General features: G+C 36.9%; 3 protein-coding genes across 5 annotated transcripts in view; 1 reads left to right on the top strand and 2 right to left on the bottom strand.

Moving 5' to 3' along the window:
* LOC125801385 (zinc finger protein 239-like) overlaps window positions 1–26,679 on the bottom strand; it is a 187,417-nt gene that overhangs the window by 43,359 nt on the left and 117,379 nt on the right. The window lies entirely within an intron of this gene.
* The window catches only part of LOC125801268 (zinc finger protein 239-like), a 305,512-nt gene that overhangs the window by 222,960 nt on the left and 55,873 nt on the right, over window positions 1–26,679 (top strand). The gene's annotated exons all lie outside the window — the stretch shown is intronic.
* The window catches only part of LOC111188495 (NLR family CARD domain-containing protein 3-like), a 35,992-nt gene that overhangs the window by 3,638 nt on the left and 5,675 nt on the right, over window positions 1–26,679 (bottom strand). The window contains exons 6-11 of the mRNA XM_049477102.1: window positions 25,919–26,108; window positions 23,879–25,664; window positions 23,152–23,325; window positions 18,960–19,133; window positions 3,566–3,739; window positions 2,129–2,175 (exon numbers count right to left, since the gene is read on the bottom strand). Of these exons, the coding sequence (XP_049333059.1) occupies window positions 2,129–2,175; window positions 3,566–3,739; window positions 18,960–19,133; window positions 23,152–23,325; window positions 23,879–25,664; window positions 25,919–26,108 (2,545 nt within the window). The remainder of the gene's footprint in view (window positions 1–2,128; window positions 2,176–3,565; window positions 3,740–18,959; window positions 19,134–23,151; window positions 23,326–23,878; window positions 25,665–25,918; window positions 26,109–26,679) is intronic.

The following is a 26,679-nucleotide window of genomic DNA, read 5'->3' as shown; positions in this document are numbered from 1 at the left end:
GTTTTCCATCAGATCCAACTGATCACCTAATAAACAATCATTTATTGAGTTAACCTGTTAAAATCTCTTAGCCCCCTATGGATCCTAAATGAATCATTATGTATATTCAGCAGTTTATTAGACACATCATACCACCACTTACTTTATTAAAGTGCCTTTAAACAGAGGAAGCTGTAGAATATGCAGAACAGTGTTAATATGCAGTAGAATATGTAAGAACAGGGTTAAGAAACACTGATCTAACCTGACTTCTGTTCATATGTAGTTCACAGTAAGACCACATGTCCTGACGTTTATATTACCTTCTGCCAAAAATCTCTAGGAAACGTAGTTACATTCTCTCAGTAGAAAGAAGTGCTCTCAGTAAAAAAAAAACATAAAAGCGCAGGAACCAAAGAAAATGTAAATATACAACAGAATTGACATACAATACATAATAATAATAATAATAACCAATACTGTTATATTATTTTAAATATTAGGTGATAACTGATCAGTTTTTGTACTATGTATATAATTCAGACATTGGATGCATAATTTTTTTCTAACAACAGTAAATGTAATGTGGAGTAACATGTTTAGGCTGTAAAATCACCTTTTATTGGATGTAACTATTTATAAACAAAATACAGAAAAAAAGATTATTTGTGATAAAAAATAATTCCACAAATGTTGTTCTAGGAAACTATAGTGTGGGCTTTGGTTCATATTTGCAAATGTGTCCCCCACAATATCAAGCCCGCTCCTACGCCCTTGCCTATAACTGCTATATTAAGCTACAGTTATTAAGTCTGTGTACTGAACATAAATTTAAATCCTTATAAATGTCAGATATAAATATAACTAATAATAACTTATAGTTACTGTGCAGATTTTAAGTATATTATATTTTATAGTTGATAGTTTTTTATATATTACTTCTGTCGGCGTGTCTCTGCACAACCATGCAACAACCAATCGGACTGTTTTCTGAATTTTCCAGGAGCAAATCAGCTCTGAAGGCAAACGCTGAAGATTTGAGGACTAATTAAACAAAACTTTCTCAGCTGCGTGATCAGGGCCAGTGAACGCTAAACGGAGAAAAGGATATTTGAAGAGGCGCCGTCATCTTATAAATCTGCTGTTCGGGACATTTTGGCTTCAGCGTTGAGTTTGATAATCAAGGTAAAAGACAGTCAGCAGATAAAGCACAGTGTGATTCAGTTACCTGTTTTTGACTAATGGTAAGAATAAGTGCTCCTTTTTAATAATAGATATTGTGATTTGAATTAATCTGTGACTTTATTAATTGGCTCTGAAAGTGTGAGTAGGAGCACCTTGTTGATTTGAAATAGAAAGGGCTAAAAACGTGCTGCATGTTGGAGCTAGATAATATTAATATATATCAAAACAGAACCGAAACCGTGGCCCAAGAACCGCGATATGAACCGAACCGTGGCCACACTGTACCGTTCCATCCCTAATGTGTAGTGTTATATTTAGTGTGTGTGTAGTGTTATATTTAGTGTGTGTAGTGTTATATTTAGTGTGTGTAGTGTTATATTTAGTGTGTGTAGTGTTATATTTAGTGTGTGTGCAGTGTTATATTTAGTGTGTGTAGTGTTATATTTAGTGTGTGTAGTGTTATATTTAGTGTTATATTTAGTGTGTGTAGTGTTATATTTAGTGTATGTGTGTGCAGTGTTATATTTAGTGTGTGTATTTAGTGTGTGTGTAGTGTAATGTTTAGTGTGTAGTGTTTGTGTGTATTGTGTGTGTTTATTGTGTGTACGTAGTGTACGTGTGTGTAGTGTTTGTATACAGTGTATGTGTGTATGTAGTGTGTTTGTAATGAGTGTATGTATTGTATGTGTATTTGGGTGTATATTGGGTGTATGTAGTGTGTGTATGTAGTGTTTGTGTGTGTGTACTTATTGTATGTAGTGTGTGTGTGTGTGTAGTGTTTGTGTGTATTGATTGTATGTAGTGTGTTCGTGTTTGTACTTTGTGTGTGTGTACTGATTGTATGTAGTGTGTGTGTGTGTGTGTGTAGTGTTTGTTTTAGTGTATGTGTGTGTGTGTGTGTGTATGCGAGTGTGTGTGTGTATTGTTTGTTTGTAGTGTGTGTGTGTGTGTGTGTGTAACTTACATTTTTTTAATCCGGGTTTGATTCGGATCTTCCCTCCATGTTCCACTCTAAACACACACACACACACACACACACACACAGAAATCAGCACAGTGTGATATTTTTAGAAACTGATTTATAAAGAAATACTTTGCATGAAAACGAGCGAACATTTGAGAGAGCGGAAATTAGTGACCTCATGTGGTAAAGTACGGAACTGCAATGCACACTGCATAAAATCAGATTAAAAACGGAAGATTAACTTCTCTAAATAAGATAAAATGGCAGTTTCTTGTGGGCTTGCAGAAAAGGGTTAAACTTTACTAAAGTATGTTTTTTGCATTCATATTCATACCTGAGTGTACTCCTGTCACAACAACTGTTTTTATTGGACCATACATTTTCAAGGAATTGTTGTGCAAAAAGTATTTTATCATGATTTAAAAATTATTTTATGCCACTGGTCATTAGAAAACTTCAAAAATGTTAAATGTAACAAAGGCAACATTTTTAAATAAAGCCAACAAACCAACTCAATCACATTAATGGGATCTCTTTAGAAATTAAGGGCTCTATTTTAGTGATCCGTAGGTGAGCTGTCAGCCGGGCATCATTCAACTTGATTTAGGGTGTGTCACTGTGTCTTTACGATAGGAAAAGTTGCTCAAAAGAGGCTCAAAATGTGCAAAAAGCATGTATACCTGTCCAATGTTTTTCATCCGCGTAGATATATTCAAAATCACCATTGATGTTTAAACAAGACAGGTGAAGAGCATGAAAATATACTGTTGGTGGGAGTAAGATAGCAATAAGCATCAAGACCACCTTGCACAGGGTGTAGGTTAGGGCCCTAAGTGTTCAGAAAGGATTCTGGTTTTGCAGTCACTGATTATTTTTACCATACAGAGATGGGCTGGTTGCTGGGATGCTTGACTCTCAGTGTGTATAAAGTTAGTGGGGATCAGTTTTAATCTTGTAACTTTTCTCCTGACTCGATGCTCAGGGCAGCTCTCCATCACTGGCTCCATGACCAGAACCAGCTAAACTTTTCCACCTGTTCTGGAGTAAAACCTAAACCTTGGTTCTTTTTACCAACAGAAAGATGAGCCAAAACAGAATTACAGTGAAGTACTTGGCATTCAGTGCAGATAGCTTGGGCATAAAACAATTAACAGTGGCTGTGTAAACAAAAATAAGACAGAATGACAGAATGAAGGTTACATGCTGCTCCACCGTGTTTACCTGGTGACTACAACTAGATTTACTACAGGTCCCACAATGCAATGTGTTTCACAGATTTAACCCGTAACTTTCTCAACACTTTGCTTTCCTGTGAGGCACAGCGCAAACACAGGAAAAAGCACAACAGGCAATATCGAGAGTGACAAAAATGTACAACATGTACAACAATATTTATCTTACAATAAGTTGATAATATAATTATCAGTTCAGACCTACCCGAGTTTCTCCAGTTTGCAGTGTTGATCCTCCAGTCTGGCAGAAAGCAGCTTCACGCCTGACTCTCCTGGGTGGTTGTAGGTCAGATCCAGCTCTTTCAGGTGGGAGGGGTTCGCAATTAGAGCTGAAGCCAGAGAACAACAGCCTTTCTCCGTGATCATACAACCAGATAATCTGCAGACAGAGCAAGAGAATGTGTGAGTGAGTGAAAGAAAAAAAGAAAGAAAGAAAGACAACATTGCAGACTGAGGAAGATAATGCACTTTGATATTAGTAAGTCTCTTTTTTTAAATAACACTTCAAAATCGAAAAAAAAAAGAAAACTAAACTTTATCGCTTTGACACAGATTAACAAATTCATGAAACCCAAACCTCAACAGTAAGCATCTCTGAGAATACGGCATTAGCATTGATGTGGACCAAAGAATTGAGTTCATATTAACTTTTGCTAAAATTGTTTTTGCTTGTGCATCACAACTTGTGTGATATATCTCAAATGTTCATTCAAGTTGGACATTCTTTAGACAACTGCAGAAGACTCGTATTTGTTTGTTTGTTATACTCTGACTTTTGCTAAACACTTTTTCTTGTGTGATATGTTATCATCATGGTAAACAACTGAATATTTACACATTTATACATGAATTTCTAGTGGTGTCAATCGAATCCAATTAAACATGCCAAAATTCTGTGATTAATCACACTTGTTTTTCATAAGACGCACGTTTTTATAGTGGATATTTTATGGAGTGAATTTTGTGCCAAACGTTTTACACAAAAAAATTAAATCCACAATCAAAATGTTAGGCTAAGGCCTAGCATTATAAACATAAAGATCTCATCATGAGCAAAGGAAGGGAACTTAGAGGAACAGACCTGGGAATTAACAACCCATTCCCCCGTGAAATCCTTGACAGACGCAGAGAACTGTTCGCCGTGAGGAAAGAACTCATAAAAGAAGGGAAAAAGCGTTGTCGCTGTCAACAAACTTTATGTTGATGCACAGCTATATCAGGACAAAAACATAACTCCCTGGCTGTTCTAAATTTCTTTAACTGTAACTAAATAGCGGTCTCTCTCTCTCTCTCTCTCCGGGCACTTACGTTTGTGCACTCTCTGTCTCTCTCTCTCTCATGCGCGTTGTGCTCTCGTTGCACGATCTCTAATATATAGGTCAATACTCAAATAACCTCATAAAATTGATCCATAATGTATATATATTTCCCCTAAACTTTACTTTTTCTCTCATTCTTTCTCTTTCTTCCACTCCCACTTACTCGGGTCATTCTCACAAAATCCTGATTCAGAGGACATCCAGTATGAAATTTTTCAAAATGCATTTAACGACAAATTTCCTTTTGAGGATTTAAGATTAAGGTCAGAACATTTGTTCCATTTTATTGCATATTTTATTAGCATTTTATAGATGAAGTCCACAAAAATGTATCATTACCGCAGTTTGATATGACATCTGATATATGATAAAAATGCACATTTTTTAATCAAAGTTAAGCAGTTCAGTTTATTCACAGTTAAGCAAGGGTTTAGGAAGACTTATTAGCTTACACTTACACACAATGCTACATTATGAAAAGAATGTTTATTTTCAAGAACAATTCATATTATTTAAGACAATTTACAATGCAAACATTTGCATATCAAAAGAATCTTTCATGTAGACTACAGTACCTTCATTAATAAAACAGCTCATTTAACTACTGGAAACCATTCAACAAATGTCAAAGAAAGACCTCTCAGAAACTCTGAAATCTTGTCTATCCTTATGCACCATCCAGCATTGTATGCCTACTAAGAAAAAACTTTTATTTTTAGTCATTTTATGTAGTTTTTTGTGTTTTGCCCATATGTCCGGCATATGTCAGTTCTGTAATATCTGGCAGACTTTTTTTCCTCCGTTGCTTTTTCTTTTCGTCATGGTACTTTTTGGTCAGATCACGTGTTGTCTTTATTTTCCCACTGGAAATAGCAAATATGAAATTATGATATCCATTCCAGTTTTTGTTCAGTTCCTTAGAATGGACTGTACACAAATAATATCATGTGAAAGTAACTCCAACTGGAACAACTGTCTGTGTCGTTGAGTATGTGTGTGTTTGTTTTTCTAAATGTTGTAATTTTTCCTGTAAATGTTCTCCCTAAACTTTGACAGCCTTGCTTTTGCTGCTGCCTTTCTTTTCTCAATAGCTACCTGCCTGTAAACAAACACACATCGCATATTACAATAAAATATATCAAAGATGGAAAAAAAGCTCTTTAGTTATGTGGTCTAACATCTAATTCTGTGTACGGAATTAGATTTAGTTTCAGGCCAGATAAGACAGAACATTAGTGACCTCTACTGGTGGTTTGCAATAGCTAAGTTAGAATGGTCTACTGGAGAAAATGTTCAGGGTAGCGCTCATGTTATGACAATCTGGAAGTAATAAAGGCATCTGTATTATGCTTCCTAATCAAATTCTCATTACCGAAACAGTGCATCTCATCACTGCAACAGGTATTGAAATGTAGCGGTAAGTGAGAATTCAGTTGCGGAGGATGAGTGACTTTAAACTTTCATGCTAACTGTAAAGGCACCATGAGGGCTGGATAAATTTTCACTCACAGTGTCCATTTAGACCTTAATATACTATATTATAATCAAAAATACAAACTGTAACTTCAAACTGTAGGCTCAAAACTCGATATATCGGTAATGACAATGAAAATGTCGTGCAGACAAGTTGATGAGCAATCTTTGAACTTTTATCCAGAAACATATGAGAAGAACTGCTTACATGGTAGCCATCTTGAGTGTCATGGCCAATGTCTTCCCTAATGTTGAAAACGCCTTGAAAATGTAAGTTCCTTGTGGATTTAAACAATGATTGAAAATTGTTGCGGAGGATGAGAAAATTAGTGTTGGACACATTCCTTTTCTTTATTAATTTTATTGTTTTTACTTTTCAATGTAATTTTGTTTATGTTTATTTACTAAAAGTGTTTGTAGTATGAAATGCATTTAAGTTTTTTTGTTTTTTAATGTTTAAATATTACAATTACCAAACAGTGTACCGAAATTCTGATACGGACATGTTGCGGAAATGAGAATTTTACTCTAAAATGTAAAAAATTACAAAAATGATATTTATAATGTTCATTTTTAAACATGTGCAAGATAGACCAAAGGACGTTGTTTATGATTCTATATTTTTTATTTTGTTAATATTTACTTGTTTATTAAAACTCCTCATGCCACCTCATCCATCCATCCATTACGCGCAAATACACACGCACCCGCAAATATACTAATGCACACACATTAATCCGTTCACAAAATCCCATAAAAAGCACAAGGAACCACTTAGCAATAACTTGATGCATGCAACGTCTCAATGTCATAACACGTATGTCACACCAAATCCAACACTTTTTATCTTATGTTATGTCTCTTCTACTTTGTTTGAATTTAATCACTCCTTTCTGTACTATCTCTTTGCACCAACCTCTATTTTATTACTACTATATATCTCAGATCCGAAAAATGCATTTTTGTTTTCACTCCATCCCCCAAACACCAGAAAATATCCTCAAACATCTGCACACTCATATCATATCATTGATAAACATTATTAATCTGTACATCACAACATGTCTTCACTTAAATTTATAACCTAGAACATTCGTGGTATCGGGACACAGATTAAGCAAGTCAAGGTACTAAACCATCTCACTTCACTAAAGGCAGACATTTGTTTACTACAACAAACACATCTATCAGAATCAAATCATCATAAGCTCAGATCACCACAATTCACCCATATATTCTCAGCCTACTATAACTCCAAACAAAGAGGAGTATCAATACTAATAAACCAAAAAATCCCCTTCACACATACTATATCAGACACAGGTAGATAAATCATAATTAACATCAACATCAGCAACACACCCTTAACAATAGCAAGTTTGTATGGCCCCAACATTTATAATCCATCCTTCTTTCATGAGTTTTACAACCATATAAACAATATATCAGATTCCACAATTATAATTGGAGGTGACTTTAATTCAATCATTGACCCATGTATAGACAGATTAACTATGGCACACAATACACGTTACTGGCATTCAACAGATATCATTAAACAATACATGACAGACTTTGGGTTCAGCGATGGTTGGCGCCTCAAAAACCCAAACACTGAAGAGTTTTCTTTCTATTCTCCAGACTACCACTCATATTCTCGCATTGACTATTTTTTAACCAGCAATTCTATTATAGCTAATATCAGAAATTTAATATCACCCTCATCGCAAAGAGTATGAGGAGTATGAAAAGCTTCGGGAGCCTGCTGCCCAGCCTTAACCATCTAAGGTAACGTTACCCAAAACACAAACTGAGCAAACTTTAGCGGAGTCACTCACCAGAAAAATGCCCTACGACAAAAAAGGCAGCAGATGGCAAGAGAAAACAAATGCAGTCACAAATTACATCGCTAAAGACATGATTCCCGTTCATGTTGTTGAGAGAGATGGCTTCAAACAACTATTAAACACTCTGGACCCAAGATATAAACTGCCTGGTCAAAAATATTTCAGTCACACTGCTCTGCATAAGCTGTATGAATCATGTCGCCAAACTCTGGAGCATAAGCTAAAAGACGTTGCACATTTTGCAACCACGGCAGATTTATGGTCAAGCAGAACATCAGAGCCATACCTCTGTGGCCGCGCATTTCATTGACGAATCTTGGCAACTGAAAAGCTACTGTTTGCAAACATCATACTTTCCAGAAGATCACACAGGCGAGTTTATTGCCCAAGGTCTGAAAGATGCACTGGCGTCTTGGTCGCTGCAAGAAGACCAAATGGTGTGTACAACAACAGATAGTGGGGCTAATGTTGTCAGTGCACTACGGATAAACAAATGGAAGAGGCTTCCTTGCTTTGGACACAGACTTCATATTGCTATTGGTGAGTAACTAACACAATGCAACCAAAGTTATACTTACAAGTAATATATGATTTACTACAGTATGTCATGCCTGACTTAACAGGCAAAAAGGAAATAAGAGACACTGCTGGGATGTAAAAACGAAGCAGTAGAATTTAATTAAAAATAAACAACAAAACTACAATAATAAAGTTGAATAGAGCAACACACTAAAGTTGGGCAAAATAGGAAACAAATATAAAAACTGACAAAGCAAACTGGACTGGGCCAAAAGAAACAGGGACTAAAGAAACAAGGAATAAGTGAAACTGCCAAAACAATATAACCAGGAAGTAGTATGGGGAATGGGGAAAAACAATGGGAGCACTAGACTAAAAAATGACAGAAAACTGCTAAGCAGAGCTTAGGAAAACAGCTAGACTAAAAAGTAAACTGGGCAAACAAACACAATAAATTAAACAGGGATACTTAAGCAGGGAGGAGTCCAGGGAAACACCAGGAACTAGGGCGAAACAGGCTTGGGAATAAGAACGCTTTGTAGAGATGCAAACAGGCTGGAACCACAAGGAAACACAGACCATGTGAGCGACCAATACTCGGTGACAGCAGAGAGAAACAGCGTGCTTTTAAGCAACTCTGCCCAGGTGAATCTGATCTCTAAATCAGGGCTGGATGGCTGCGTGTGCGTGCCCTGATTAGAGGAAGTCCTTATTTGGGCATGGAGTGCTTCTCAGAGTGTGTGTGTGCCTGCTCTAATTAGGGGAATGTCCTTATTTGGGCATAGAGTGCTTGGCTTGGCTGGACGGGCCTGACACAGTAGTGTGACTAAACATGAAAAGATTCAGAAGGTACATAAACATAAAGCAAAGTTGTTTTTGTATGCAAATGAAAATATTTTAAATATTACACATATTCAAAATATAAGGTAATATGTAATAGGTTTCAATGTTATACTTGCATATTTTGAATTTAGTGCAGTAAATTTTTTTCTGTATATATTTCATTTTTTAGAAAGGAGCATGTGGGATCCTAGAATAGACAGAGCCATTGGGATTTGCAAGAAGGTGGTTGGAGCCTTTTCCAATAGCTGGAAAAAGAAGAAAGCACTTGCCGATGCACAAGAGCAGCTGAAGCTTTCGGAGCATAAACTCATCACAGAGTCACCAACCAGATGGGGCTCAAGACAGCGCATGATAGAAAGATTCCTTGAACAAGAAAAGGCCATTCGTCATGTGTTGGCTGGAGAAAAAACAAAGGCACCTTGTCCCTACATGGCAGGATGTTGAGGTGCTTGAGGCAGTCAGCAAAGCACTTGGGCCTCTTCTAGAGTTCACAGATGCTCTTTCAGGTGAGAAACTTGTAACAGTTTCTTACCTTAAACCTGTCCTTGCCTTGTTTAACACTGAAGTCCTGGTGGTGAAATCTGATGACACAGACCTAACCAAAAAAAATCAAACAAACCATCCTCGAGTACCTGAACACAAAGTACACAGAGGACTGTGTGGATGAACCTTTGAGTCTGGCTTCAACACTTGACCCCCGGTTCAAAAATCGCTTCAATGATGATGACAAAATCAAAGCCATTGCGACAACAGCTACAGCAGAACTTTTGGCTATGGAAACAGCAGAAGACAGCCATACTGCAGGTCCCTCAACAGCTTCAGCTCAGGCACCAGCTGCAGAAGCTGGAGCAGATGATGACACAGGAGTGCCAGCGAAAAAGACAAAAAAGTCTTTTTGGCAGTTATTTCAAGAAAACAAAGGAATCCAAAGAAGGTGAGTCTCTGGACACCATGATTGAAAAGGAAATGAAGAGCTACTTGATGATACCTGAAGTGGACCGTGATGTAAATCCACTTGACTGGTGGAAAATGCAAGAAGTAAACTTCCCCAGACTGGGTAAACTTGCAAAAAAGTACCTGTGCATCCCTGCCTCAAGCAGTCCTTCTGAGAGGGTTTTCAGCACTGGAGGAAACATTGTAACTTGTAACCGTGCTGCCCTAAAGCCAGACGCTGTGGACAGGCTGGTGATTTTGTCACACAACTTAAGGTAAATCCTAAGAAGTTCATTTAATGTCACAACTGATGCTGAAAAAGGCTGCTTTTTTCTAAGACCATTTCCTTTTTGTCTGCAAACTGTGGATGTTGTTTGCAACACATATTGTTAACAAGTGTGTGATTGGTTTACAAATGCAAGAAAATGTTACGGTAGTTTAATTTTTTTTATAAATGTGCAATACATATTGTTTACAAGTATGTTACTGGTTTACAAATGCAAGAAAATGTCACAGTTGTTTAATTGTTTGTGAACGTGCAATACATATTGTTTCTCATTTTATTTGTATGCTGCAGAAATTACCAAACATCAAACACATTGATAAATTTGTTATCATTTTAAAATGTGTTGAAAAAGCTCTTGTTGATTGTTGTTTATCTTTGTGTACATTTTTTCAAAGAAAATCAGGTGTACCACATGCCTTGCACATATTTGCACTGATATTTACACTGTTAATTTAAATGTTTTTTGTTATTTGTGTCAGGTAAATAAATTGCCTTAAATTGTTTACATTAATATGATGTGTAAGCATTTTTTTATATAATTTTAGTTGAAGCTAGTACAAGCTTTTACAAACACATTTATAAATAATGCAAAATATCGGTTAATATCAGTATCGGCAAAATTACAGATATCGATTTTTTTTCCAATATCGCACACCCCTAGCCCACTCTCTCCTCTACTGTTCTCTATTTTCATAGAACCATTAGCAGCAGCTATACGACAATGCCCAAATATCAAAAGGTATCCATACCTACACTACCGAACAAAAAATCAGCCTTTATGCAGATGATATTCTACTATTTCTACAAAACCCACTCCTCAATTCCTCAGACTACACAAATAATTAAAACATTCTCTAAAATCTCAGATTATTCCATTAACTGGTCTACATCCACCGTTCTACCATTTAACATGAACTTATCAAACACAGCAGTTCAGTCACTCCCTATCCCTATGTGCACTGAACACATCACATACCTGGGCATTAAAGTTCTGAGCTGTCTGAGCTGCACACACTTCATTTTAGACCACTACTCACAACCATCAACAATGATATCCAACGCTGGATGAACCTACCACTATCCTACCAATATCCACAATCAAAATTACTATATTACCTAAATTAAACTACCTCTTCTCAAGGATTCCCATTAACCTACACCGACCTGGTTTAAAACCTTCATCATCTCTAAATTCTACTGGAAAAATAAACCACCCAGAATCAAATTAACCACATTACAAAAACAAAGAACTCAGGGAGGCCTAGAAGCTCCAAATTTCCAACAATACCTCTCTGCAAACCAATTAAAGTACATTATTAAATGGATAAAACCAAATCAAACTGATGAAATATGGAGAAAAGTAGAACAAACATCAATTAATGAAATACAAATCTCAGACTTACCATTTATTAGCACAACAATCAATCGCCACCCTTGTTTCAAAAGATATCTTTGACTCTGACAGCTTGGTGGAAAATTCACAAGAAAACAAACACTAGACTTGCACCCACTAAATACTCACCCATATGGCACAACCCCGACTTCCCGCCACCAAAAAAACCCAAAACTACAAAAATGGAAAGAAAAAGGTATTACACATTTACACCACGTTCTACACAACAATAACTCGGCTACTTTCTCACATCTAACCCAGAAATATAGCATTGAGAGGAACCAGTTTTCGCAAAATTCGCAATACTAAAACTTACTGGCCCACCAATTTCAGAATTCCTTATTATCTCTTCTTCAGACAAAATTCTATCAAAAATATATAGGCTTTTATTCAAATTAGACCAAACAGTGGCTATCCCAATAAAAATGTGAAGAAGATATCTTAATTACCCCCAATGCTGATTTCTGGAGAAACATTATGGAAAACACATTTACCATGACTAGGGTTGCAACGGTATGAGATTTTCACGGTATGATAACCGTCTCAGAAAATACCGCGGTATCACGGTTATCACGGTATCACAGTTTGTTACATATATTATTAAACTGACCCTTAAAGAAATTACAACAAAGTTTTTTTGTTCAATTAACTATTTATTGTAGAAACTACACCATCAGGTGAAGGAAACCATGTTTTTCCACTACTCTTAAGGGCATTAAGAGTGTATATATATATATAAAAAAAGTTGGTATATAACCAGATACTGCAGAAAGAGGGGATTTATTTCTGACATGATCCTCACAATAGAGATTTCTATTTTAAGGCTTTCACACCTTAAAACCTTCAACATATGAAAAACAGGCACGTCAGAATTTGAAAATTAACGCATGTAAATGAATGGCGTCTTTCACATCCAGTCCGGCCAGGACCTTTACACGGACACGTGAATCCATCGTAGCACGCACTTCACGCCTGTACCTGTGTGCCCAAATTTCGGATAACTCAGCGCTTTTGCGGGCGCTTACCGCATGGGTTGTGCACGACTACTAAGAGGTTTTATTTAGGTTATTTAGGTAAAATTATAAACTGAACACATACTTTGCGCTGCACAGCGGGGTGGTGTTCTCGGAGATGGGAGAACAGGTTTGATGTATTTCCTCCTTTAGCTGTGACTTTACGGCCACATTGATTACAAGCTTGTTGATTACAAGATTACAAGTCTGTTTTCAGGCTGTTTGAATGAGCGAAATATGATCAGAATTATGTTAATTAACACTAACATAGAAGCATAGAACTATTATTTAATTAAAATGATTTTTAAAAACAGCTAAACACAGTGCGGAGAAGTTCACGTGCGAGAGAGAGAGACAGAGAGAGAGAGAGACAGAGAGAGAGAGAGAGATTTGCGTGTTCTGATGTGAGCTACTCACAGGTAAAGGTTCTCTTTTATCTCCTCGTGCTCATTTTAGTCCAATTCATAATTCTGCAGTTTCTCAGTGTTTTCTGTCGTATTTTGCGGCTAGCGCGAGCGCTTACAACTAACACCGCGGGCCGCGAGGTGCAGCCGTGCTGCCGCTGTTATGCCGAATCCGACTCCCTGCTCAATCCGACTCCCGCTTCGCGGACAGAATCGGCACAACACCTCCCGCTGTAGAACTGCGGGAGTGAAAACAGCGCTTATAAATAAGTTAGTTAAGTTTCACTTTCAGTTTTCGTTATTTGGTTCGTTTTCATTAACAATAATAATTGGTTACTTAGCATTAACATTGTGATTATCACACCAGAGCTTTATTTAAAAATAAAATATATAATTAAAAAACAGATGCCTACATCTCAGACTATTTTCTGGAGCCCAACCCGACCCGGCCCGAGGAATGTGGTGGGAAATCTCGGCCCGAACGGACCCGATTTCGGGTCGGTCCTCGGGTCAGGTCTGGTTCGGGCAGAGAATCTAAGCTCTAGTCTGATGCACTTTCTGCCATTCTCACCGCTGTGTGCTGAGTAGCTGAAGCGGAGCAGAGTTGCGCATGCGCGGGTGACTTTCACCGCTGGCTTGCGTTTTACCGGTAATAAGCAAACACACACGGTATGATAACCGTGCATTTTAATACCACGGTATACCGTGAAACCGGTTACCACTGCAACCCTAACCATGACTAACAATACTAACCTTCACCTTATACAATATAAAGTCATTCACAGGGTTCACTACACTAAGCAAAAGTTACATAAAATGGGACAAGGAGATTCAGAAATCTGCATACACTGCTCACTAAACACTCCAGACAATTACATACATGCTCTATGGTACTGCCCACCAATCAAACACTTCTGGCAGCTTGTTATAACTCGGCTAACTCCACTATTTAAACAGCCAATCTCTCCATCCCCATCACTCTGCCTGCTTAACACATGAACCACAAACCTAAACCAGGAGGAAAGCAGAGCACTTTTGGTGGTGCTAACCATCGCCAAAAAAACAATTCACACAAACTGGAAATCAAGGGAAAAAAATCACCATCAGTCAATTGAAAAACTCACTCACAGAACACATAGAAATGGAAAAAATATCTGCATCTCTCAAAAACAGAACTCATGAACACATAAAAACCTGGTCAGCATTAAACAACCTCCTACATCAGTGACTCCATCAGTCTTTAACAGAAAACCTACACACATCCATTATAAATCTACTTTTTTTTCCTGTTCCAAGGGGGGGGCACAACATACAGCACGTAGGCGTAAATGTTGACACATTATTCAAACATTTTTATAGTCTGTGTATGACCTTATTGTCATATTTTAGATAATGTTTTCATTTTTGCCGTATGTCTATAGTGTTATTCACGAAAACACAGATCATTTCCATCTTGGTATGGAAACTGTCCATGTTCGATTCTAGCTGTAAAAACGAATACCAGCGTATGCAGTTAGAAATGCAAATGAGAAGGAAGCACTAAGAGGAAGAATACAAGAACTGGAACACCATAAAAATAATTTTAAAATGCAGTGTTTTTTTTGTAAACATGAGGAATGAATATGCACGTTCTGCCCTGAGCCCGACCCGACGACCCAGTTAAAACCCGGCTTTTTTTAATTAAGAAGATTTTTGTATTAAGAACAGATTTCCAAAAGATTAAAACACCAACAATGTGAAATATGATCCACAAAAATGATATCTGAATGACCTTCCTCTAATATAATTTAAAATGGTTCAAGAATATAAATTACTTTCTTAACAAGCAAACATTTTTATATTTAGCATATAGTCTGTCTAAAAAAAACACAAAAAATGGCTATTCCCTGCACACTCATTAAACCAAAATAACAATAACAATAATTTATAATTAATTAATTTATAATTACTTAATAATTATTATAATTTATAAATATATAATTAACAATGTATAAGAATATAAAATACTTTCAGAACCAACCATTTTTTTATTTTAAGCATATAGCCTTATTTTATAGCCTTTATTTTAAGCTTATAGCACTCTTCACTTAACACACTCTACGAAGCAGACACACGTGTTGTTTCTATCAACAATTAACTTGAATTAGCTCCATACCTCTGGCTGTCCTTTACATTGGACCAAATTTAGCTCACTTTATGTAAATGTTTCTCCTCACTTCAGAAGGCTCCATTTTGTTGGCTATTTAGCTATACACAGCTCTGCAAGACAAGTGCGTAATGCAGAGTGGAGGAGTGCATGTGTGAGTTCAGGTCGAGAATCGGGTCAGACTCGGGCTGATAATCTAAACTCTACTGCTGAGGAAGCTTGAATGATGCGCTGAAAATCATTTATTTTTATTTTTGCAAATCCTGAAGACATCACGAATAGAAAGCCTACTGCCTGCTGACCAGCGTCAGAAAGCGGAGACGCCTCTGTTTACCAGTCGTAACTATAAAATAAAATATACTTAAAATGTGCACAGTAACTATTAGTTACAAGCTATATTTTTTCTGACATTTATAAGGATTTATATTTATGCTTTCTACACGGACTTACTCCTAGATTAACATAGCAGATGTTTTGCCGTTTGAGAATTAGACAGATACACCTTATGCTTATTCTCACTATTACTACACTTATTGTTTGTTTCTACTGTGTTGTGTAACTGCTACTGGCTGCTAAATTTCCTTTGAGATCAATAAAGTATCTATCTATCTATCTCTCTCACATCATGAAAGTGCAGTTTAGTGACAGTGCCACAATAATAAGATAAAAAAGATGAAAGGACAATTTAAACAAATAGAACATTTATTTAAAACAATAAACTTAGGTTCCTTACTGTATTAAATCTTTTTGCAACATAGTGACAGTGCCACACAGTTCCTTTTTAACTGTACCGCGGAGTTCACCTACTGTCGCGCGTGTCACCTTTTTTTTCTCCTGGCAGTTGTTTCTCCCGGCCGTGGACGGGAACCAGTGGAACTTGTAGTTCTTTGGGCTAGAGATAACTGCTCTAGGGTGAGTCCAGGGTGAGTTCCCAAGCACTTCTTTCATTTATTAGCAGTTCTAAGCACTCAAACATAAACGTAACTAGCATTCAGAGAACAGAGGGGAGAGCCGTGGATGTTAACTCGCCTAACACGAGGCGGAGAGAGACGAAGCAGCAACCACCTAACCCTAATTTGCTACTAATCTCACACTGCCGCTGCCTCCGCCAAACTGATCTAAACAAAATATAGTGCGCTTCACATACATTTCTTAAAGGGACATGAACCCCAATCTTGTAACACGCAGATCTTTTTAACTGTATCGCGGAGCTCACTTATTGTCGCGCGGAGTTGTTTTTTTTTTTTTTTTTTTTTTTTCAGAGCCACGCACCGCCGGATTTCTGGCGGGGCACCGGAACGCTATCACCCCTGTATCTATAACCACATCATCCATATATCAACACTGCATGAATGTTCCTACACACACACACACACACACACACGCACACAGTCACATAACAAATTCAACATTTAAGACATTTAGCTAATTTTATTTACTTTTTTTTGTTATTCTGTGTGTTGTTATGTTAGGGATGGATAAATGGAAAAATATAGGAAGCCATACTATAATAGTTTTTATATATTTTATATATATTATAATAACTTTTTTTTGTTTTTTTTTCAAGGGCACAACTTCTTCTTTTGTGTTTTTTTATATCTCACTTCTCTTCTCCTATATATTGTTTTCTATTTGGTTTAATTAGTATATATACACACATCGTTATGTCCTCCCTCTGCACAGTGACCTCAGTTATCAGAGGTTTGTTTTAATACGAATAAAGTCTTAATGGTTCTCTGAAGAGGGGGGGCGGTGGCGTGCAAAATCAAAAATTGTATGTTACAAATTCAAAAGAGAACAAATACATAGCAAATATATATGTTTAAATATACTTGGTTACTTTATTATCCTTTACAGTTATTTGAACATTATTTCAGTTTGGATTTTGCCAGTCTTTGCTTTTATTTTTGTGTTTTTGTGAATATTCTGTAGATTTTTTTGGATTTTTCTGTTAAAGACTTTTGCTTTTGGAATCTCTCCTTTGCTTTTGCTTTAGTTTTTTGCTTCTGAGTTTTGGCAAACTTTTCACGGGTGGGCAGGGATAAGAAGAAGGCGTTCCCCTTGAATCTCCATTGGTCAGCTGTTTCTGGACTGACGGGTACCCTCGTCTGAGACTGACCACGCCCACCCTGCCAGTTTCAAGCGTCCTACCAAACACGGAGAGCGAACAGCTTTCAGTGCACAGCAGCAGCAGATACTTTAACAATTAAATTTCATACAAACGTTCTGTTCAATTTTATATTATTCTCTATTTCAATCCTTTAAAAAGCTCACATTAGCGAGATGTGCTAAATATTCATGCACAAAGTATGATAGTTACATAGTCAGTGAGCTATTGAATTAGATAGTTACCCATTCAGTGAGCTAGTGAATTAGATAGTTACCTATTCACTGAACTACTGAGTTACCTAGCCAGTGAGCTAGTGAGTTAGCTAGTTACCTAATCAGTGAACTAGTGAGTATCCTAGTCAGTGAACTAGGAGTTACGTAATCATTGAGCTAGTGAGTTAGCTAGTTACCTACTTTGTGCATGACAATTTAGCACGCTTATGTGAGCTTTTTAATGGAGTGAAACAGAGAATAATATAACATAAAATAACATTAAACAGAACGTTTGTATGAAATTTAATTGTAAACACAATCCGCTGCTGCTGCACACTAGAAGTTTTTGCTCTCAGTGTTTGGAAGGACGCTTGAAATTAGCGGGGTGGGCACAGTAAGTCTCAGTGGTCAGTCCAGAACCAGCTGACCAATGAAGGTTCAAGGGGAACGCCTTCTTCTAAGCCCCGCCCACCTGTGAAAAGCAGAAGCAAAGGAGAGATTCCAGAAGCAAAAGTCTTTAACAGAAAAGTAAAAAAAAAACTCCACAAAAAATTCACAAAAACACAAAAATAAAAGCAAAGACTGGCAAAATCCAAACTGATATCATTTTCAAATAACTGTAAAGTATAATAAAGTAAACAAGTATATTTAAACATATATATTTGCTATATATTTTTTCTCTTTTGAATTTGTAACATACAATATGTGCTTTTGATTCCTAACATTTTGAGTGCGGATTTTATTTTTTTGTGTAAAACTTTTGGCACAAACGGAGAGAGAGAGAGAGAAACAAATGGAGAGAGACAAAAACAAACAGAGAAATGGAGAGAGAGCAACAAAGCTCTGAGCTGGAAATCTGAACCGGATTGTTACAGCTGGACACCGCATTAAAGTGTTTCAGTCGTTTAACCAGAAAAGAAATCTGCATGTTGGGTGGAGGCGGAGCAGATTACGGCAGAAGTTGGGTCAAACTTGGTGCCGAAATAAAACTTGGGTTAAAAAAATAGTAACGCGTTACTGATTCCAACTTAACAGCGTATGTTAATGATTCAATGCTGACAGCCCCAATAATTTCAAATGAAAAATCACAGAAACACTGACCTGAGAATCTGCAGTTTACATTGTGAACTCTTCAGTCCAGCAGAGAGCAGCTCCACTCCTGAATCCTGCAGGTCATTGTTACTGAGGTCCAGCTCTTTCAGGGAGGAGTTTTCCAGGTTTAAAACTGATTCCAGATTTTCACACGTCTTTACTCCAAGATTACATGAAGCTAGTCTAAAAAAACAAGAATAAACAAATGATTTCAAAATAACCCAAAAAAGAAGAATATTTGAATGGATTGACAAAGAATAGAAAACAGAATTAAACTGTGATATGTATTGTCTATTTTAAGAGCTGGTGTTTCTTTATACTGAGATAGTTAACATGCAGTAATCTCCACTTTATTTGTGATCAGCATGGGCATACAGTTCACCAAAAGCTCTGGGACAGATTATAATGAGTTAAAATAGGAAATAAAATGTTTAACAAAACAGAAAAACAAGCAAGGCTTTTTGGAGTATGTGAATTTATTCTATTTTCCAAGTTGAACTCTGGAAAAACATTACACCTTCTCACACATATAACAGTGAGCTAGTGAGTTACCTAGTCAGTTAACTAGTAAGTTACATAGTCAGTGTGTTACTGACTTAGCTACTTATCTACTCGGTGAGCTAGTGAGTTACCTAGTCAGTTAACTAGTAAGTTACATAGTCAGTGTGTTACTGAGTTAGCTACTTATCTATTCAGTGAGCTAGTGAATTAGATTGTTACCTACTTTGTGCATGAATATTTAGCACACTAATGTGAGCTTTTTAATGCAGTGAAACAGAGAATAATATAACATAATATAACATTGAACAGAACGTTTGTATGAAATTTAATTGTAAAAGTATCTGCTGCTGCTGATGTGCACTGGAAGCTATCCGCAAAAAAACTGAAGCAGAAGCAAAGGAGAGATTCCTCAAGCAAAATTCTTTAACAGAAAAATGCTAAAAAATCCACAAAAAAACACAAAAATGAAAGCAAAGACTGGCAAAATCCAAACTAAAATTAAGTAACCAAGTATATTTAAAATATTTGCTATATATTGATTCTCTTTTGAATTAGCAACATACAATTCTTGCTTTTGATTCTTAACATTTTGTTTGCAGATTTTATTTTTTTTTGTGTAAAACTTTTGGCACAAATGGAGAGAGAGACAGAAAGAGAGAAACAAATGGAGAGAGACAAAAACAAACAGAGAGATGGAGAGAGAGCAACAAAGTTCTCTATCCAGGTCTGAGCTGGAGGTCTGAATCGGACTGTTACAGCTGGACACCGCATTAAAGCGTTTCAGTCGTTTAACCAGAAAAGAAATCTACATGTTGGGTGGAGGCGGAGCAGATTACGGCAGAAGTTGGGGTCAAACTTGGTGCCGAAGTAAAACTTGGGTTAAAAAAAGTAACGCGTTACTGATTCCAACCTAACAGCGTATGTTAATGATTTAATGCTGACAGCCCAAATAATTTCAAATGAAAAATCACAGAAACACTGACCTGAGAATCTGTAATTTACAGTGTGAACTCTTCAGTCCAGCAGAGAGCAGCTCCACTCCTGAATCCTGCAGGTCGTTGTTACTGAGGTCCAGCTCTTTCAGGGAGGAGTTTTCCAGGTTTAAAACTGATTCCAGATTTTCACACGTCTTTACTCCAAGATTACATGAAGCTAGTCTAAAAAAACAAGAATAAACAAATGATTTCAAAATAACCCAAAGAAGAATATTTGAATGGATTGACAAAGAATAGAAAACAGAATTAAACTGTGATATGTATTGTCTATCTTAAGAGCTGGTGTTTCTTTATACTGAGATAGTTAACATACAGTAATCTCCACTTTATTTGTGATCAGCATGGGCATACAGTTCACCAAAAGCTCTGGGACAGATTATAATGAGTTAAAATAGAAAATAAAATGTTTAACAAAACAGAAAAACAAGCAAGGCTTTTTGGAATATGTGGATTTATTCTATTTTCCAAGTTGAACTCTGGAAAAACATTACACGTTCTCCCACATATATCAGTGAGCTAGTGAGTTAGCTAGTTACCCACTCAGTGAGCTAGTGAGTTACCTAGTCAGTTAACTAGTAAGTTACATAGTCAGTGTGTTACTGAGTTAGCTACTTATCTACTCAGTGAGCTAGTGAATTAGTTTGTTACCTAATCAGTGAACTAGTGAGTTACCTACTCAGTGAGCTAGTGAGTTACCTAGTCATTGAGCTAGTGAGTTAGCTAGTTACCTACTTTGTGCATGAATATTTAGCACGCTAATGTGAGCTTTTTAATGCAATGAAACAGAGAATAATATAGCATAATATAACATTGAACAGAACGTTTGTATGAAATTTAATTGTAAAAGTATCTGTTGCTGCTGATGTGCACTGGAAGCTGTCCGCAAAAAACTAAAGCATAAGCAAAGGAGAGATTCCTCAAGCAAAATTCTTTATCAGAAAAATGCAAAAAAATCCACAAAAAAATCACAAAAACACAAAAATAAAAGCAAAGACTGGCAAAATCCAAACTAAAATAAAGTAACCAAGTATATTTAAAATATTTGCTATATATTGTTTCTCTTTTGAATTTGCAACATACAATTTTTGCTTTTGATTCTTAACATTTTGTTTGTGGATTTTATTTTTTGTGTAAACTTTTGGCACAAACGGAGAGAGAGAGAGAGAGAGAGAAACAAATGGAGAGAGACAAAACAAACAGAGAGATGGAGGAGAGAGAATCAAAGCTCTCTATCCAGGTCTGAACTGGAAGTCTGAACCGGATTGTTACAGCTGGACACCGCATTAAAGTGTTTCAGTCGTTTAACCAGAAAAGAAATCTGCATGTTGGGTGGAGGCGGGGCAGATTACGGCAGAAGTTAAACAAACTTGGGTTAAAAAATAGTAACGTGTTACTGATTCCAACTTAACACTGTATGTTAATGTTTAAATGCTGACAGCCCAAATAATTTTAAATGAAAAATCACAGAAACACTGACCTCAGAATCTGCAGTTTACATTGTGAATTTTTCAGTCCAGCAGAGAGCAGCTCCACTCCTAAATCCTGCAGGTCATTGTTACTGAGGTCCAGCTCTTTCAGGGAGGAGTTTTCCAAGTTTAAAACTGATTCCAGATTTTCACACGTCTTTCTTCCTATATTACACAAAGCTAATCTGAAAATGTAAGAATAAACACAAGCACAAATGATTCAATGATACAATGTCTTTAATGTTTAAATTACACATTTTAGTGATTTCCTAAATGTAACATGTATTATGCTGTTACTTTTGTACATGCCACATTTAATATTTTTTTCTAGTGGTGTCAATTGTTTAAGAAATATAATCAGATTAATCATGACAACATTTGTGATTAACTGTAATTACATTTGTTCTTCTTAAAACAAGTTTTTTATAGGGGATATTTAAATGTAAGTAAAAGAATGAATGTAAGAAATGTAAAATGCAATTATTAATGGTGTCATTTAAAATACTATTATATACTTGTATTTTTGAGGGGAGATAAAGCGAACGTGGGGCGCTGGAATAAAAAATGCATGGTGAATAGGATTGGACTATTGCAATGTGTTTGTTATTGCACACATGCTTACAATGGGGAAAATACCTTATTAAGATTTAAATGGCCTGGTGGAAATATGTAACCGCCAGTATTCAGTAATATGTACACTGTCTCTTTAAGAGCTCCTTACAGAAGGTGCACTGCCCTTTTACGTGTATAGCTATGCTGAGAGTGCGCTGAGTGTGTGCTGTGCTTTACCACAGAGAATGCTGGACCTAGCTTCTTTCTTTTATTCATTTTTTTTCCTGCAAGTAACAACATACATGTGGTGCTTTTAGCTCATGTATTTAGCTCATGTTGTATATCTTTTTTTGATGCGGACATTTTACATTTCCTATAATACATGCATACATACATACAAACATACATAAATAAAAGTTAAAAGAAAAAAAGGAAATGAGCATAAAAGAGTACAATTACTCTTTTTGTATTTAGTCTGTAGATGCAGTTTCATGACAAATTAAAGGGCATTGAAAAGTCTGAGCAGGGAGAGTTGTTTAGGGCTCCTCCCCTTTGCCAATCTGGAAAGAATAGCCTGTTGAGACTAACCTTGCACATCCTTCTGTGTAATTTAGTTTCTTTAATTAATTACAGTTTTATTTGTTGTCTTGTTTGTTATTTTGGTCTGTGATAACCTGAAACACTGACCTGAGAATCTGCAGTTTACATTGTGAACTCTTCAGTCCAGCAGAGAGCAGCTCCACTCCTGAATCCTGCAGGTCGTTGTTACTGAGGTCCAGCTCTTTCAGGGAGGAGTTTTCCAAGTTTAAAACTGATTCCAGATTTTCACATGTCTTTACTCCAAGGTCACATGAAGCTAGTCTAAAAATCAAGAATAAACTAATGATTTTACAATAAACCCAAAGAAGAATACTTGAATGGATTGACAAAGAATAGAAAATAGAATTAAACTGTGAAATGTATTGTCTGTCTAAAGAGCTGGTGATCAGCATGGGCATACAGTTAACCTGGGACAGATTATAATGAGTTAAAATAGAAAAGAAAACGTTTATCAAAACAGAGAACAAGCAAGGCTTTTTGGAGTATGTGAATTTATTCTATTTTCCAAGTTGAACTGAACCCAGTGCTACTTTAGAGTGGATCTGCAAGAGATGTGCATTTGTTTTAACAAAAACATATATCTTGCCCAAAGATTGTATTGTATTTAAAGATTGTATTTAATCAGTCTAAGACAGAAACTTCATGTACTGTTAACATTAAAATGATGGTTTAACTATTATTACACACAAAGGATAATGCATGCTTATATGTGACAATGTGAATAATGTGAATCTACCAGTGATTGAATGGAAACTGATTCTACACATCAGCAGTTGATTAAAAACTGTGTGAAGGCCTAAATAAAAATACTCACACAGCTCTTCTGGATATTTTAACTACTGGAAGCAGTCTCAGAAGACACTCCTCTGATGGATCATATTTACTGAGGTTAAACTCCTCCAGCTCTTCTTCTGAGTTCAACAACACAAACACCAGAGCTGACCACTGAGCAGGAGAGAGCCTGGCCTTTTGAAGACGACGCTCACCACCTCCACTCAGGTATTTCTGCACTTCCTGCACCAGAGAATGATCATTCAGTTCATTCAGACAGTGGAACAGATTGATGGATTTCTCTGGAGATGAGTTCTCCTCAATCCTCTCCTTGATGTATTGGACTGTTTTATTGCTGTGAGAGATCCTCTTTGTTGGGGTCAACAACACTCCTAATAGAGTCTGATTAGACTCCAGTGAGAGACCCAGAAGGAAACGAAGGAACAGGTCCAGGTGTCCACTTTCACTCTGTAAGGCTCTGTCTATGGCACTGCTGAGGAAGTCAGTCATTGTTGACTTTCTGAAAAACTTGAAGAGTTTACCGGTTTGTTGTTCAGTGGATTGTTCTTTTGGAATTTTTCTGTTGAAAAATGCATATAAAGCAGCAAGAAACTCCTGAACGCTCAGATGTACAAAGCTGAAGACCTTCCCCAGGTGCAGCTCATGTTCCTCCCTGAAGATCTGGGTACACACTCCTGAGTACACAGAAACTTCTCTAATATTGATGCCACTCTCTCTTAGATCTTCCTCATAGAAGATCAGGTTTCCTTTCTCCAGCTGCTGGAACGCCAGTTTCCCCAGAGCCAGGATACTTGTTCTAATCTGCTGAGGATCAATGTCACTTTTCCCACTGTACTTCTGGCTCTTGTGTTTGATCTGAAAGATCAGGAAGTGTGTGAACATCTGCGTCAGGGTTTGGGGAATTTCTCCACTCTCAGCTTCACTCAGCATTCTCTCTAGAACAGTGGCTGTAATCCAGCAGAAGACCGGTATGTGGCACATGATGTAGAGGCTTCTTGAAGACCTGATGTGTGTGAAGACTTTGTTGGCCAGGTCCTTATCACTGATCCTCTTACTGAAGTACTCCTGTTTCTGAGGGTCACTGAAACCCCGCACTTCTGTTACCTGATCAAAACACTCCAGAGGGATCTGATTGGCTGCTGCTGGTCGAGAGGTGATCCAGAGGAGAGCAGAGGGAAGCAGATTCCCCTTGATGAGGTTCGTCAGCAGAACATCCACTGAGGTTTGCTCTTCTATATTCACCAAGTTCTCATTGTTCTGGAAATCCAGAGGCAGTCGACACTCATCCAGACCATCAAAAATGAACATGATCTTGTGGCTCCTATAATGTCTTAGTTTTAAATCTTGTGTTTCTGGGAAAAAGCTCTGAAGAAGATTTACCAGACTGAGCTTCTTCTCCTTCATCAGATTCAGCTCTCTAAAAGGAAGTGGAAATATGAAGAGAATATCCTGATTTACTTTTTCTTCAGACCAGTCCAGAATGAACTTCTGCACAGAGACTGTTTTTCCAATTCCAGCAACACCTTTAGTCAGTACAGTTCTGATGGGTCGTTTCTGTTCTGGTAATGGTTTAAAGATGTCGTTGCATTTGATTGTTTTTTCCTCTGTTGTCCTTTTCCTGGATGCAGCTTCAATCTGTTTCACCTCATGTTCCTGATTGACATCTCCAACCCCTCCCTCTGTGATGTAGAGCTCTGTGTAGATCTCATTCAGAAGTGCTTTCACATGTCCTGATATTCCTTCATTAATTATCTTATATTTATCTCTTAGGTTGGATTTGAGCTTTCGTTGACATGCTGGGGCCAATTCTGATTGCACAGGAAGAGAATAAGGAAAATGTAATTAGCTGTGATCTTCATAAAAGACCCCTGTGTAGAACAACTTTGATACAGAAGATAATTGTTAGGTTTAAGGATACATTTGATGCTTATAATTATAATTGATCTTATAATTGCAAAATCCAGTTAACTACTGCTTATTATTCTAATTTGAAAAGCAGAACTCCTCTGAGGAAATAAATTAGCACTAGTTGGTACCCATTCTCATGACCCAGAACTCTTACTGCTCTCTAGTGTATTGGCGAGGTCTGTCTGATTCATGTTCCTCAGGATGTGCAGTGTGACCTTCAGCACCCCCTCCTTCTGACCATCCTCTACCTCTCCCTCAGAGCATGCTGGGTAATCTGGACTCAGGAGCTTCTTGAATGTGTTCAGCTCGTTATTCACTAGAGAGATAAACTTCTCTTGCAGCTTCTGATTAAGAACAAACGTCAGAGAATCAGTAAAGCTGTTACAGTACAGAGAGAGAGAGATGATGCCACTGATCTGAGGAAAAAAGGAGTTATGGATGCTTTGGTGTATAAAAGGATTTAAACATCATGTTACTAAGCACCATCTTATTGCATTAATATTAACATTGTTACTGTTATAATACTCTAGAAAACTCTATTAAACTGGGGGAGAATAATTTACAGTTGCAAGAAAAGGTATATGAACCCTTTGGGATTATTTGGATTTCTGCATGAATTGGTCATTAAATGTGTTCAGATCTTAATCTGTCACAACAATAGACAAACACAGTCTAATACACACAAAAAATATATGTTTGCATGGTTTTATTGAACACAACATGTTAACATTCACAGTTCAGTTGGGAAAAGTATGTGAAACCCTAGGCTAATTACTTTTTTAAGAGCTAATTGGAGCCAGGAGTCAGCCAACCTGGAGTCCAATCAATGTGATGAGATTGGATGTGTTGGTTAAAGCTGCCCTGCCCTATAAAAACACACACCAGTTTAATATATAAAATATAAATAAATGATTT

The sequence above is a fragment of the Astyanax mexicanus genome, chromosome 4 (genome assembly GCF_023375975.1).
Source record: "Astyanax mexicanus isolate ESR-SI-001 chromosome 4, AstMex3_surface, whole genome shotgun sequence".
In the NCBI taxonomy this organism is placed as follows: domain Eukaryota; kingdom Metazoa; phylum Chordata; class Actinopteri; order Characiformes; family Acestrorhamphidae; genus Astyanax; species Astyanax mexicanus.
This window is presented reverse-complemented; position numbering and strand designations above follow the sequence as displayed.